Raw genomic sequence first — 15524 nt, forward strand, 5'->3', positions numbered from 1 at the left:
CATTTGACCTCTGTTGGGCAGTTATGGAACTGAATTCAGAAGTTTTTAATTAAATCTTTACTAAAGTTTGCTTATCGTAGTCTCTGCTAAACTGATGGCTTAATGATTTCTGTTTCTTAACCTCCGTGTAAACAAATTTCCTTAACCCTCCAAGGGTCTTTGTCATCTACTTTCTAATACAAGATTACAGTACTGGCAAGACTGACCTAGTTAGTTATTAAACGCATTCACACAAGTAGACCAAATCCATATGCCACGAGTTTAAAATGGAAAAACTTTTAAAAAAAAAATCACCTTTCATCACACTGCTATATTGTGACTATTGGCCTGTTCTGGTCCTAAGTGTATTGAACTACACTTGAAGGACAAGGATCCCCAATCACATTTTATGAAAGTGATACATCAGGTAATAACAGAGTTAAAGACTTGGTGAAAAATTGAAAATGTTGCAGAGAGCTTCAACGAATTTCAGTCATGCTAAGAATAGTTGTTGGCACAAACAATCTTTTTCAATTGATAAAATCATAGTTAAATTGTTAAAATACAATTTAATGAAATATAAATTGGTACATATCTTGTGTTAATCCAGCTATTAATCATGGCACGGTTATGTTGTGACATGAATGAGATTAGCCCCAAGAGCTACCTCGGCCTCTACAGGGATTGAACTGGCATTATTAAGCAACCCTCCAACCAACCGAGCTGAACAGTCTTATGCCAAAGCACAGATGAATATGGTTGTGACTCAACAACACGATGGCTCAATGGTTAGCACTGCTGCCTCACAGTGGCAGGGGCCTGGGTTTGATTCCACCCTCAGGCGACTGTCTGTGTGGAGGTTGCACATTCTGCCCATAGTTGCATGGGTTTTCTCCAGGTGCTCCGGTTTCCTCCCACAGTGCAAAGATGTGCAGGTTAAGTGGATTGGCCGGGTAAGTTGCTCATAGTGACCAGGGATGTGCAGGTTAGGTGAGTTAGCCATAGGAAATGCAGGGTTACAGGGATAGGGTAGGGAGGTGGGTCTGGGTGTGATGCTCTTCAGAGGTTCACTGTGGACTGGATGGGCTGAATGGCCTGCCTGTACACTATACAGATTCTCTGATTCTAAAATCTGTATTCCCTCTTAGAGCAAATATTTTCTTTGCATGTAGACAAACTAATCTGAAGTCTCTTGTCTATTATAATTGGTCTTTGCACGCTGCAAATATCCAACTGACCAAAAATGTTTTTCTCATTCTTCCAATCCAAAAATAAATATACCCCACACAATTCAGTTCCTTCTAGTTGATCAGTGATTTAATTTATGTCATTTTTTTTTGTATCACCTGTATCTGCTATGATCTCTGTTTAATGGGGCTTCAGTCCCAGAGAGTGATCTTTATGTATACTGAAACAGAGGATGCTCTTAATGCCAATGTAATTTAAGTGAAGAATGTTCTCCCAGTGTGGATTACACCCTTTTCATTTGTATTTGAACACACTGTAGGAAATACGGAAGATCATGTTTAACGTATCTAATGTCCTGTTTTCTTTCACACTAGGGGTACATTTTCATAATTGCTTAGATCTTTGCTTATAGTTTGTGAAATATTCCTCACTGAGGAAAAAGCTCAATTGCTTGGATTTTTTTTAATGTGCCAAGATGTAAATTAATAACATTTTATATTAATTTGTGTTTTATGCAGGTAGAACATTATCTGGTTTACTAAAAACAACTGCTAGGATGGCTTCCCAAAACATTGCCAAAAATGTTGAAGAGTCCTCCACAGAATTTCAGCAAATGGATATTCAGTTAAACTCCTCAGAAGAGAATCCGGGCTGTACCTCTTGTACCAAAATAGTGCACGGTCTAAGTGAGGAGGATGTTGTTATTGAAGAGGTTAAAGTTGAAAAAGCAAAGGTATGCAAATAGTTTTCAGAACTAAATTAAAAATCACACAACGCCAGGTTATAGTCCAACACTAGCTTTCGGAGCGCCACTCCTTCACCAGGTAGTTGTGGAGAATAAGATCGTAAGACACAGAATTTATAACAAAAGTTTACAGTGTGATGTAACTGAAATTATACATTGAAAAATACCTTGATTGCTTGTTATGTCTCTCATCTGTTAGAATGACCATGATAGTTTCACTTCTTTCATATGTAAATCACAAAACTTTTTTAAAAAGTTATATTCTCACGTTAACTGTAACAATCGGTGTAAGCCCAGATAAGACGTTGAAGGTGTTAGCCTCCTGTGTTCTGTTGTTTGTGCCATAATGTTTAGACTGATTCTAATCTAAAAAAATGAATTAACAGAGTCTTACATGGATTTCACAGTTTTCAGAACAGTTCAGACCTCAGTATTATTGTGTTTCTCCGTGTAATCACATGGACCCACTTTATGTTCAGTTTATTACAGTATCTAGGGTAGTAATGTGTGGCCAGCACATTATAAAATAGCAAAGTCTAACCAGTTTTGTTGATTATCTATTTTATTAATTGACGATCCTGCTACATTGCATATTTTTTTTGCTGGAGTTTTCAGTTAGTGGATTTTCAAACTAGTGATGTGTATGTATGGTATGTTTGGACTTGCCATTCACTTGGGCTTAGATAGTCGCTTAAGCTTGGATGGTATTTATTATCATGCATATGAATGTTTTTTACATTTATCTTCTCAGGAGAAGGGACTTGGAAAGAAAAGGAAACCATGTAAGGAGACCCAGTCAAAGAGGCCTCATGAAACTTTTAGGATGCTAAAACGACAGAACATGATATTAGAAGCTGTGCGGAATTTGAAACTGATTGAAAGTCTGTTTTCGTAAGTTTTATTGCATTATGTTAACATATAAATCTCGAGTAAGTCTGTTGAAGCTTTACCAAACAACTGTTTCATTAATGCAATTGATTCTGGAGAAGCAACTGTCAAAATTTATTAAGATGTCATTTATTTCTAGACTTGCAACATATTAAAAAGTTTTACTGCAAATCCTGATGATTCAATATTACTTTTTGTTTGAAACACAACCTTTCTTTGAAATGGATTAGACACAACATGATGCAAAATCCATCTGAATGCCTTTCTGTATTTCTGCTTCTGTTATAGCATTGGGAATTTGCAACAGATTACAACAAATAAATCACTACTAAGTGAATAAATTAAACGAGCCGTGATATATTGGTGTGTTTTAAAAAATACTTTAAAGAGATAACGAACATGTTTAACTTCACTTTCTTTGAACCTGGATGAACTGCTTCCAGAATTCATTTAACTTCTTTTGATCTTAAATTATGGTATAATTTTTTCAGATTTCTTCGACGCACCCATGTCATTATGTCATCTTCGCTTGCATGGGCAATATGATTATACCTGCAACTTTAAAAGAGCCCATAATGTATTTACCTGTTGTGCCAACTGAAACTAATGTTGCTGAAGGCAATTACTTAAGAGTGAGATAGGGGGAGGGGAGACAAAGATAGTCCAAAAATTGGTTTAGCAAATATGCATTGAATTACATTCGAGACAGTTTGATGTTTAACTATTAAGCCCATGTTTCTTTCAGACAACCCAATAATGTAGGTAGCTAGTAGAAAGTAGAATTTACTTGTAGAAAAATGTTATTTTGTTTCTCCTCCAGGCTGCAGAAGATGATCATGGAGGAGGAGAAGCAGGATGGTGTCGTCACCAGGTGCTGTAAGAAATCTATCGTGCGAATGGTCCACAAGTTATCACAGGAGGGACTGCTCCGACTCTTCCGTACCACAGTTATACAAGATGGTATCAGCAAAAAGGTTTAAATGAAAGCTAATTGTTTTTCCTGTGGACACTATAATTTAAAAACTTGCTAAACTTCGGCAAATCACTTTGTATCGATATTAATGAATAAAGTGAATGTTTTATGTTTTATATAAAGGAATCTATTAAGGATCTTTTGTACAGTAGTTTCAGTTTCCAAAGATGATATTTTCACACCTCACGTATGCATCTAGTTAAAATTTCTCTGTTTCAATGCTACCTAGGTAGAGTTTGTGGCCCATCCGTCTGTGCTTCCCAATGATCCACTTGTGAGTAGTGCAATTGAACAAGTTCGATTTAGGATCTCCAGTTCTTACACCGTGCATAGGTCAGTCGCGAATGAGTAATTTTATACCAACTACAATTTCTGAATTGTTTGGGGTTGTACATTCTTAAGAGCGAACAGCAGCTTGATTTTATATATCCCTTTCAGTTTAGGGAAAAGAGTTTTGCTTTTAATTTGTAGGTGGCTAGTTTGCCTTTCTTTCTCACTGAAATGAAACTAGCGAGTTAAAAGCTAACGTGAGCAGGAAATATGGCAAAAGTGTGATGTGGTGCTGCTGCATGTATGCAGATGGGTCATGGTGTCGTATTTGCAGTGGGATTATAAACTCCTTTTTGCTTTATAGAATGAAAATGTTGCAACTCCATGCCCAGAAAGAAAAGGAGAAACAAGCAAAAGAGAGTGCTTCAGTGATTGCATCATGTGGTTCCGAGCAAAACAGGAATGCCGAGACCACCAGCAAATGCTCCACAAGTAAAACTGATGAGAAAATGGGTGTCACCCCTCTGAAGAACTACCATCCTCTTATAGGTAAAAATAAATTGCATGTGTGTTTAGAGAGCTATCATAGTTAGTTACTTTTTGCAGGTTAGAAGTCAATCTGTTTTAAATCTTGTTTGTAAGAATGAATGCTTAAAGCACAGAAAATATTAAATTCAGTCATAGAGAGTCATAGAGAGATACAGCATGGAAACAGACCCTTCGGTCGAACCTGTCCATGCCGACCAGATATCCCAACCCAATCCAATCCCCTGCCAATTCAAAACTAGGCCTGCAATCCTGCTCTGTTCTTCATTAAAGGCTTTTTACATTATTCAAATATTTAGCCTGATTTTCAAGTGGGTCTTTTTTTGTAACAAATGGTGTTCATGAGCCTACAAATCTTTGCACAAAGTAATTATTTAAGTCTGTCTTCTCATCATCTTAAATTTCAAATTGATGACTCTCCATTTCTGACTCCCAAATAATTACGTGATCTTTCCCAGTTTACTTCAAATCCTCAGTTGAATCGCCTTCAGGGTTTCCTTTACTCCAGTAAAAAAAATTCCTATTTTTGAAGACTTCCTCTGCATCCTGTGAGAGAGACTAGATTAAGAGGGCACAGTTTAAAAGAAGAGGTCTCCTTTTTAAGACAGAGGGATTTGAGTGTGGAATTCTCTTTCCCAGATAGCAGTTGAGGTTGGTTCATTGAATTAATTCATCATTTTTGATGCACAAAGGAATCAAAGTTATGGGGACAGTTAGAAAGATGGAATTGAGACTACAATCAGATCAATCATTGTCTTGTTAAATGGCTAATTCATCCTAAGACGTGGGTTATTCTCATGAATTTAATATTACTTGTATAATAGGAACTCAAAATTGCATAAAGCACACTTAGGTTTAGTCCACCTATTTTCTTTTAATTTATTAATACTTTACTCTTGTACATCTTGTTGTTATTTATTCCCCGCTACATCATGCTATAGCTGTTATGCAAATTGTAATTCTGCCTGAAATAAGGGTTTTCAAAAATACATATCATTTACATTTTCACCTGTAATTTTAAAAATCTTTGTTTCCTTCAGTTCCAGGGCTTGGGCGTTCGCTCGGCTTTCTTCCCAAAATGCCTCGGCTGCGCCTGGTTCACACATTCCTGTGGTACATCGTGTATGGGCATCCTCTTCGGAAGAAGTTAGAGGAAGCAGCTGTGTCTGCACCTTCAGTCAGTGCATCAGCGAACTCTACCCAGGAGCCTACAGCGGCAGAAGCAGAAGGCACATCCGCATCAAATGAGAATACCGAAACTGCTAAACATGGGAACAGTCCAGCAGCTGGTGGAACAATCGCAGGAACATCAACGATTGAGATGGGTGAAGATAGCCAGTGGGAAGGGGATATAGAATATCTGCATGTCAAAGACACTGGTAATTTGAGATTTTTACTAATCTTCAGTCATGTTCATTTCCATCATATTGAAGACATGAGTGATCAGTTTAAAGGAATGCTCGTCAAACAACTCTCGTCAGTGGATCATAGTTTTATGCTTTTCATGTGATGCCCAGTAGAACAAATTATTAGTTTAGCTCACAGTTGGAATCATTTGTTAATGGCAACAGGAACTGGGTATTCTACACCATCTTAGTACTCATCTCAGGAAAATACATAAAACCAGATTTTATCAAGAGGCGATTTTGGTTACTGGACTCAATTAAATGGGGAGTGCACCCCCCCCCCAACCTCTGGACAAAAACACAAAATCCTTAGGACCTCCATCCAATGGAATGATGTCAGGGTGATCAAATACTACATAAAGATTTGCAAAGCCTTTTTGCAAGAGGAGCCACGTTTCAACTTTACAGTCACTCGAGGGAGGCTGGTGAGATGAGATTTGACACTCTCTGCCTCTGTCTCTGTTTTTGTCTCTAATTCCTGTCCCCTCTCCCCCATTCACACCTCCCCCGCCCAAAACATCTCCCTTCCACAATCTCCACCCACTCACCCTTCCATTTGTACTTGTCCCGTACAAGTCCTTACATCACGTACTCTCCCTCCAATTCGCATTCAACCTCTCTCATTCACTCTTCTCTCCTGGTCCAATGCTATAAGATCTACAGTGTATCATTTTTCAGTGGGAATTATGTTTGTGTGTACTATCACAAACTCTTAAGTTGATATTGTTGTTGCAGTTATAGCACTTGTTTTGTCTTGACCAGCAGCCTAGTGGTACTATCGCTGGACTGTTAATCTAGAGACCCAAATGTTTTGCAATCTGGGATCAAATCCTGCCATGGCAGATGGTGTAATGTGAATTCAATAACAATCTGAACTTAAGAATCGAATGATGACCATGAATCCATTGCTGATTGTTAGAAACGCCCATCTTGTTCACTAATGTCCTTTAGGGAAGGAAACCGCTATCCTTATCTGATCTGGCCTACATGTGACTCCAGGCCCACAGCAACGTGATTGACGCTTAACTGCCCTCTGGGCAATTAAGGATGGGCAATAAATGCTGGCATAAAAATTATTTATATAAAAATAAATATTACAGACAACTGGAGTCCCAGCCTTAATCCCTTTGGAGCACCACCAGTCACAGATCTCCAGTCAGAACTACATTCTTCCACTGCTATTCTGTCTTTTATGCCCAAGCCAGTTCTGCATTCCTCTTGCCAGCTCACTGCAGATCTTTGACATGCAGATATTCTATATCCCCTTCCCACTGGCTATCTTCACCCATCTCAATCGTTGATGTTCCTGCGATTGTTCCTGCCTTCCCCTCATCAAGGCATCTTTGTCACTTCCTCAAAGGTTCAATTAAGTTTGTGAGACACTATTTTCCCTGCACACAGCCATGCTGCCTATCAATAATAAGTCCGTATTTTTCCAAGTACAAGTAAATCCTGTCCCTAAAAATCTTCTCCAATTATTTTCCTACCACTGACATAAATCTCATCAAGCTTATCCTTGTTGCCCTTCTTAAACTTTGTACAACATGGGCTACTCACCAGTCCAGAAGCTCAAGTTAATGCTTTAGGGACAGCTGTTCATTTCCCACCATGGCAGCTGATGAAATTTAAATTCCGTTAAAAAATCTGGAATTGAAAGTCCGTCTCAGTAATGGTGACCGTGAAATTGATTGTTATAAAAACCCATTTGGTTCACCCATTAATTGCGGAAAGGAATCTGCCGTCATAACTTGGTCTGGCCGACGTGTGACCCCAAATCTACAGTGATATACTTGTCCCCCTTAACTGTCATCTGAACTGGCCCTAGCAAGCCAATTAGAGGTAGGCAACACATGATGGCCTTGCCAGTGGCACCCACATCCTATGAAAGGATAAAGATACATATTCAGACGTATTCCTAGGAAATTTATTGTAAACCACAAGAGGTTATTTGGTTTCATTAAACCTCGTTGAAAGCATTTTAGGGGTATTGTGTTTCCGCGTATTGCATCTTTAAATAGATTTGGCATCATTGAAAGATGTTCAGAGCACAGGGAAACCTCAGTTATTGGAGTTGATGACAAAAAGGATGAAAGAAAGATTAGGGGAGTCATTCCTTTTGCCTAAATAATTAGGGACATGGATAATTTTAAAGAATGTAACTCAACTTCTATAATCTGCAAGATTGGACCTGAATTATTCTCCCTCAGCAAACCAAATATATGATGAAGCAATCCAAGATGGACCAAATTGTTCCTAGACTCTGGAGTTGGGTCCCTTTGAAATCTGTCTGTCTTCTTGAAAGCAAAATTTAAGAAATTATTTCTAGTGTTGCTACTGTTGAAAGACCATTTAAGCAAACTAAAACCAATCACAGGAAGTTGATTGCCTCATTGCCTTCTATGCTCGCTTTGAGCAGAGTTTCGGTGGAGAGGTAACACCTATTCCTGCACGTCCTGATGAACCTATCCCAACAGTCACTGCATCAGAGGTCAGGTCAGTTTTCCTTTGTGTGAATCCAAGGAAAGCGATGGGATCAGATGGAGTACCAGGCCGTGCACTCAGAGCTTGCGCAGATCAACTGGCAGAGGTCTTCTCGGACATCTTCACTCCCTGCAGCAGGCCACTGTCCCTGTCAGCTTCAAGAGGGCCATCAGCATCCCTGTGCCTAAGAAGGCTCATGCAGCATGTCTCAATGACTTCCTCCCAGTGGCCCTAACTTCGGTGGTCATGAAGTGCTTTAAAAGGCTGGTCAAGGCATTAATCAACTCCAGTCTCTCCACTACTCTTGACCCACTCCAATTTGCCTATCGGACCACAGATCCATGTCAGATGCCATATGACTTGCCCTTCACTCATCCCTAGAACATCTTGTCACCAAGAACAGCTACCTAAGAATCCTACTCATTGACTATAGTTCAGCCTTCAATACTATTATCCCCTCAAGACTGATTACTAAACATCGTGATCTTGGACTAAGCGCCACTCTCTGCAACTGGATCCTCCGTTTCCTGACCCACAGGCCTCAATCATTGAAGCTTGGGAACAATATTTCATCGTCACTAACACTCAACACTGGAGCCCCCTACTGTACTCACTGTGTACCCATGATTGTGTTGCCAAATACCAGACTAATGCCATTTACAGGTTCACTGATGACACCACTATAGTGAGTCAAATCTCAGATGGCAATGAAACAAACTACAGATGGGAGGTGGAAGACCTGGAAAAATGGTGAACTGAGAACAACCTAGCTCTCAATGCCAGCAAAACCAAGGAACTCCATTATTGACTTTCGGTGGGATGTTACTCATGCCCCCCCCTACACATTAACAGCACAGAGGTGGTAGGAATGGAGAGTGTCAAGCTCCTGGGAGTGGTCATCCACAACAAGCTTTCTTGGACACTTCATGTGGACACACTGGTTACAAAGGCCCAACAACATCTCTTCTTCTTCAGGCAGTTGAGGAAATTTGGCATGACGGCGAATACCCTTGCCAACGCTTATAGGTGCGCCATCGAGAGCATTCTGTCTGAATGTATCACTACCTGGAATAGGTTAAAGATCGGAGGTTGGTATGGAGAGGGGTAAACTCTGCCCGGACAATCACAAAGGCCAACCTCCCATCTATAGAATCCATCTACCAGGCCCGCTGTCAATGAAAGGCCGCCAGCATTCTTAAAGATCAATCCCACCCTGGCAATGCTTTTCTACAACTTTTGCCGTCAGGAGAAGGTACAGAAGCTTGAACACACACACCAACCGGTTTTGAAAGTTTCCACCCGACTGTTGTTAGAATACTGAATGGACTTATAAACTCTTAACATTTGCCTGTACCTGTGTTTTTTTTTGTTTTTGCCGCTGTTTGCCAATATTTACTTATCTATGCTATTTAACTCTGTGATCTGCCTGCATTGTTTGCAAGACAAAACTTTTCATTGGAACTCAGCATACATGACAATAAATTCAATTCTGCTGTATTCAGTTCTTGTCCATTTTAACTGGTCCATTTTAACTTTTTTTGTTTACAAATAGTTTATGTGGATGAGGCATCATGGAAGAGAAACTGCCCTCCTTCCCCGATTCACAGAGAATTTGGATATGGCTGGGCTCTTATTAGTGACATACTGCTCTGTGTTCCCCTCTCTATCTTTGTCCAGATTGTACAAGTCAGCCACAAGGTAACAATATTGTGCATTTTTTTCAGAACCAGCTGTTATATTGAGTATTAAATTTGCCATTAACAGAACAGTTCGGAGTATAATGTGCCAAGTGGCAATCATAAATCTGTAGACAGAAAAGGGCAGCACAAGTATAGACATCAGGCAGAGCACTGTGAAATATTGGAAGTAAAATGGGAGGAGATATCAGGATCCCCAGCACTAATTTTCAAATCCTTTGGCCACAGGTAAGATGCCAGAGGACTGGAGGACTGCTGTTGTCCTGTTTTGTGTTTTTAAAGAAAGGAGCAAGGAATTCATGACATAATTAATTACAGGCCAGTCAGACTAAAGGAGTGGTGGGAGAATTATTAGAAAGAGTTCTGAGGGACAGAATATATCTTGGAGGCATAGATTAATTGGAGATGGTCAGTGTAGATTTATTAAGGGAAGGTCATCTTTTACAAATTTGATTAAATTAGTTTGAGGAGGTACACAGGAGTATTAATGAGAACAGTGTATTTGATGTGGTCTGCGTCAAACTTGGCAAGGCTTTTAATAAGATCCCTCATGATAGAATGGTCATGGAAGTAAGAGCCCGTGGAATCCAAAGCAAAATGTCATCACAATCCTGACTTTGTGGCTTTGGTGAGTTGCAACAGCATTTCCATCAGCTCTTCAAACCACAATATTTATACAGCTGTTAATGTTGTTCCTGGTCATTGTAACCCCCTAGATATTGGCGAGGCTTCAGCAAAGGATGATGCCTTTGAATGTTAAGAAGAGATGGTTGCGTTCTGTTTTTTGAAGCAACTTCACTCACAGCTCCCCTTGCCTGCTGAGGGACAGGAGCAGACCCCAATGCTTTGCATTAGGTTTAATCGCTGCCCTCTCAAATAGTTTTTAGCCACATAACATTTTCAAAGCAGACATCTGACCCATGGGCAATTCCTTAGCTTGTAAACATCAAATCAAACTATATCACAGCTTAATTTAAGAAAATTAATCTATACAAATACTGAATTTTCATTGCTTAAAGTATTTTACAGACAGATTAGATGTCAAATAATCGTATGTTGTAATGGAATTGCAACATTCCATGAAGTTGCTGGTTTTGGCATGTTACTTCATTTCTCTACTTTTCTTTTCCACCTCCTTTTAAATAGGTTGAGAATCTGGATGATTATTTAAATGACCCTTTGCTGAAACACACTCTGGTCAGAGACCTACCCCAACCCACGAGACAGCAACTTCTGTATAAGCGGTAAGAACTGTTAAGTTTGTTTTCAAGATGATTGCCAATTTCTCATTCTATGAATTTGATCGCCATCAGTAGCCATTAGTTTTGCAGAAATATTGGTTCACTAATAAATGTGTCAATTAAGCAAAACAAAAAAAAAATGGAGCTCTTTGTGAAATTTTGAACTTTCAATCAGAGGAAAAGGACTTCTATTATAGACACTGGGCTTCTTTATCAAACACTTTTAGCTCCATTTAAGAGTAAAGCTCAATTAAGAGCAAAGCAAGACTTCCTCTGCAAAGCATCATTTCTGAGGTTTCCTTTTCACAAGTTGGGCACCTCCTCCTGTTTGTGCGCGTGTACATATATAACATTATTTATGTGTGCATAATTCCCATACATATATTAGCAACACCTGATAACCAGGAATGCTCTGTCATTGAGTTTGGTTGAAGCAGAGGTGTTCTGTCACTTTGTCAGGAAATTGTGTAGCGTTTAAAAGATACAAACATGCAAGGCTACAGAAATGGAGCAGGGGAAGGGGACTGTTTGGATTACTCCATGGAGAGCTGGCATAGACCCAGTGGGCCAAATAGCACAAAGATTGCACAAATTAACTCTGTCTCCCTGACCTCCTTGAGCCAATTTACCCGGTTCAAATTCTCCACCTCAGTAGGTTGATTTGAGTAAAGTGAGTAATACTTAGCTGTTGCAGTCCTGTTCAAAGCAAGTAGAAATTTTGCATCCATCTACAAAATATATTTAAATTCATTAGTTGGTGATACATTCTGACAAGATGAAAATGCTTCAGGACTTTGACATTAGATGTTGCATATTTTCCAAATGTAACATGAAAAGGAAAGTTTCATGGATTATCAGACTGGTTTGCAGTGTGGCACACTTGCGTGTTTTGGAAGCTGTGTATCTTAATACGTCTCCTCTATTGTATATTGGTTAGTATTTCCCCCTGTCATGTAGGAGACTGGAATTCAATTCCTTGTCTGGGAGTTTATCTCTTGGAGATCAGTTTAGCTCAGTTGGCTGGATGTCTGGTTTGCAATGCAGAATAATGCCAGTAGCAGGGGTTCAATTCCTGTATCGGTTGAGGTTGCAATAAAGGATTCTTCCTCTTTCCCTCGCTTGAGGTGTGGTGACCCTGAGGTTAAACTACCACCACTAAAGTGATTGGATAGTGAATATCAGCCTTGATTCTGGTGCTCAATTATGGAATTACAGCTCGAACTTGCAACCTAAAGCAGAGTGCTACCAAATAAGGCACAGCTGACAAACCAGCAAAGGATGTTAGCATCAATACAATGGTGTGATTTCTTTTTTGTTCTTTACAGGAGATACATATTTTCTATCTTTGAGAGTTTGCAACGTCTTTGTTATATGGGATTGCTACAATTTGGTCCAACTGAAAAATTTCAAGAGAAAGATCAGGTAAGCTGTCAGCAAAGATGTTGATGATCATAAAGTCCAAAATAATTAGTAGATGCTGTCTTTCTGATTTTGAATCATGCTACAACAGTATTAAGTTATCGTTTCTAAGAAATGGAGTGTCTCGATAAATGGGTTGCTTGACTCTTTCATGACTGTGCACCAACCTTAACTAGCTACTTACTTCTCTGCTTTGAACCTGGATTCTGTTGGAAAGGATCATCGTGTAAATAACCTTACAGTCAGCACCAATCTCATGTGACAGTTCATTGTTCAGATGAAATTCGCAGGAGCAATCAAACTCTACAGAGAGACATAAGACTCATTCCACTCTCTCCAGTATCTATGTATTCTTGGTATCTGATGATAGTAATAAAGCAGAGATCTTGTAGCCGAAAGCTCTCAAAATTGGAGGAGTTTCTAGGAGGGAAAATTAAATAAATTATCCATTAAAACTGTGCTCATTTAAATACAGTATAAAGTTATTTTACTGAGAAATATTCAGTGCCTTGGAACCAATTTTATTGTTTCACATCTCAAATCCCATTTAATGTACAATCTTTCTACAGACTTAGACTTAAATTGTAGTGTGGTACCAAGAAAAGATACCCTACTGTATTGACCTATATTTTGTGCATTTCTCTTTAAATAGATGATTTTGTATATTTATATTCTAACTGAAACTGCAATTTCAAAACTCTTAAATTTTTAACAACTCTATGTACGTTTGATGGCGTGGCTATATGGTGTATGTATGCATATTTCTTTACTTGTGTACATACATGTGCAGACACATCTTTCACCACCTTGTCCACCCAAAGGCTTGCCATGTGCTATTATACATCTTGAGGAAGAAGACAGCCAGAGACCCTTTCATAGAATCCCTGCCACTGGTACCTATTCAGTAAGATTGACCCAGTGAAATGTACCTGAAATATTGTGTTCTCGTGATCCCCCAGGTCTAACTATACTATGGCACCAACATGCTGCACTACTGTGCTGTTCAGATTATTCTACATTATGTCAATATATTTTGGCATTATCCTGAAGCAGCAAATCGACATGTGATTCTTTCCTCTATTAGATTTTCGTTTATATCAAAAAGAATGCCATGATTGTTGACACTACTAGTTGTGATCCACATTACAATTTGGCCAGGAGCAGCCGACCATTTGATAATCGTTGCTATGCTCTCAATAGTTTACAAGATGTGGAGAGCTTCTGGTTTGATCTTATGTGTGTGTGCCTGAATACACCATTAGGTAAGTACAGTCACTTACAATCTATTATTGATCAATAATCTTACTCTTTGTTTTCCTTCCCAATCTCGTTTGAAGGTAAATAACTTGTAAGTTTAGTCAAAGTTTGGTTGTGGCTGTGCCATGAGATGTTTACCAAGTCATTGGGAGCTTTTTGAATCGTTTCTGCAGCTGAGTATTCCAGCTCTTCCTCAATGCTAACAATGATCGAGTTCAATCTTCAATATTGCTTGAAACAAATATAATCTGAGTTCTGTGGCTGGACTCTTTTCCTGAGTCCCATGGTGGTGTATCTGTTGAGAGTGTCACTTTGACTTCACCCTTGACAAAACAGACCAAGCAACATATTTAATCCATTGATGATTAGATTAGATTACTTACAGTGTGGAAACAGGCCCTTCGGCCCAACAAGTCCACACCGCCCCGCCGAAGCGCAACCCACCCAGACCCCTACATCTACCCCTTACCTAACACCACGGGCAATTTAGCATGGCCAATTCACCTGACCTGCACATTTTTGGACTGTGGGAGGAAACCGGAGCACCCGGAGGAAACCCACGCAGACACGGGGAGAACGTGCAAACTCCACACAGTCAGTCGCCTGAGGCGGGAATTGAACCCGGGTCTCTGGCGCTGTGAGGCAGCAGTGCTAACCACTGTGCCACCGTGCCGCCCTAGGTATAAAATTTGGGAAATGAGGCTGATGAATAGAGTGTTTTCATTCCTATGTAACAATGGGGATGAATAGTGTTTCTGGTCCAGGAAAAGCACCATGTCAAGATCCAGAAAAAAAAAAGCTAGATTTGGTTAGATTGATGATCTTGACTGGCCCTGTGCAAGTTTAGTGCAATACCTTGCAATGCATCTTTTTGGCCACACAGCGTCACTACTGTCAAATTACAAGGGGAGGAAACTGATTTAAATGAAGTTTATAATTTATTTAAGGTTTCTATACATTTTCAAATTATTTTTAAAGGAAACTGTTCTGCATTTAGGCTGTGTTACTTTTCTGCATCTATAAAACAAAACTTAATTTCTTTACAGATTAATTGCTTCATTATTGTTTTCTGTTTGCTAGTTGAAAATTTCCTCAAAACCAGCTCTAAACTACAGGTCAAAAACTAGTTGAATTTAGTTTTATGAAATCCCTTTGAAATTGAGTTTTACAAGCATGTTTCAGTTTCGCACCTTTGATATTTGAGGTCATCTCATTTTTAGGGAGCTGAACTTGTACGAATATTTGAATATTTTCAGTCATTCTACTTGATTCCACTTATAATGAGGTTGTCTGTGAGACTGAGGTACTTCAACAACTTGCACTTGGTGTGCGAATAGGTCAAGAGCACTGAAGCCAGTAATGGAACAGGATATGATCCTTGGGGATTGTGTCCTGGAAGATTGTGGAACCCATATTGTCCAATTGTGAGTTGCT

At 39.3% G+C, this 15524-nt stretch overlaps 1 protein-coding gene across 1 annotated transcript in view; it reads left to right on the forward strand.

Moving 5' to 3' along the window:
- The window catches only part of LOC140464627 (general transcription factor 3C polypeptide 1), a 67342-nt gene that overhangs the window by 20266 nt on the left and 31552 nt on the right, over window positions 1-15524 (forward strand). The window contains exons 10-19 of the mRNA XM_072559948.1: window positions 1686-1900; window positions 2664-2803; window positions 3621-3774; window positions 4003-4106; window positions 4408-4592; window positions 5630-5968; window positions 10029-10174; window positions 11320-11417; window positions 12740-12836; window positions 13918-14095. Coding sequence (XP_072416049.1) covers window positions 1686-1900; window positions 2664-2803; window positions 3621-3774; window positions 4003-4106; window positions 4408-4592; window positions 5630-5968; window positions 10029-10174; window positions 11320-11417; window positions 12740-12836; window positions 13918-14095 — 1656 coding nt within the window. The remainder of the gene's footprint in view (window positions 1-1685; window positions 1901-2663; window positions 2804-3620; window positions 3775-4002; window positions 4107-4407; window positions 4593-5629; window positions 5969-10028; window positions 10175-11319; window positions 11418-12739; window positions 12837-13917; window positions 14096-15524) is intronic.

Source organism: Chiloscyllium punctatum, chromosome 40 (assembly GCF_047496795.1).
Source record: "Chiloscyllium punctatum isolate Juve2018m chromosome 40, sChiPun1.3, whole genome shotgun sequence".
In the NCBI taxonomy this organism is placed as follows: domain Eukaryota; kingdom Metazoa; phylum Chordata; class Chondrichthyes; order Orectolobiformes; family Hemiscylliidae; genus Chiloscyllium; species Chiloscyllium punctatum.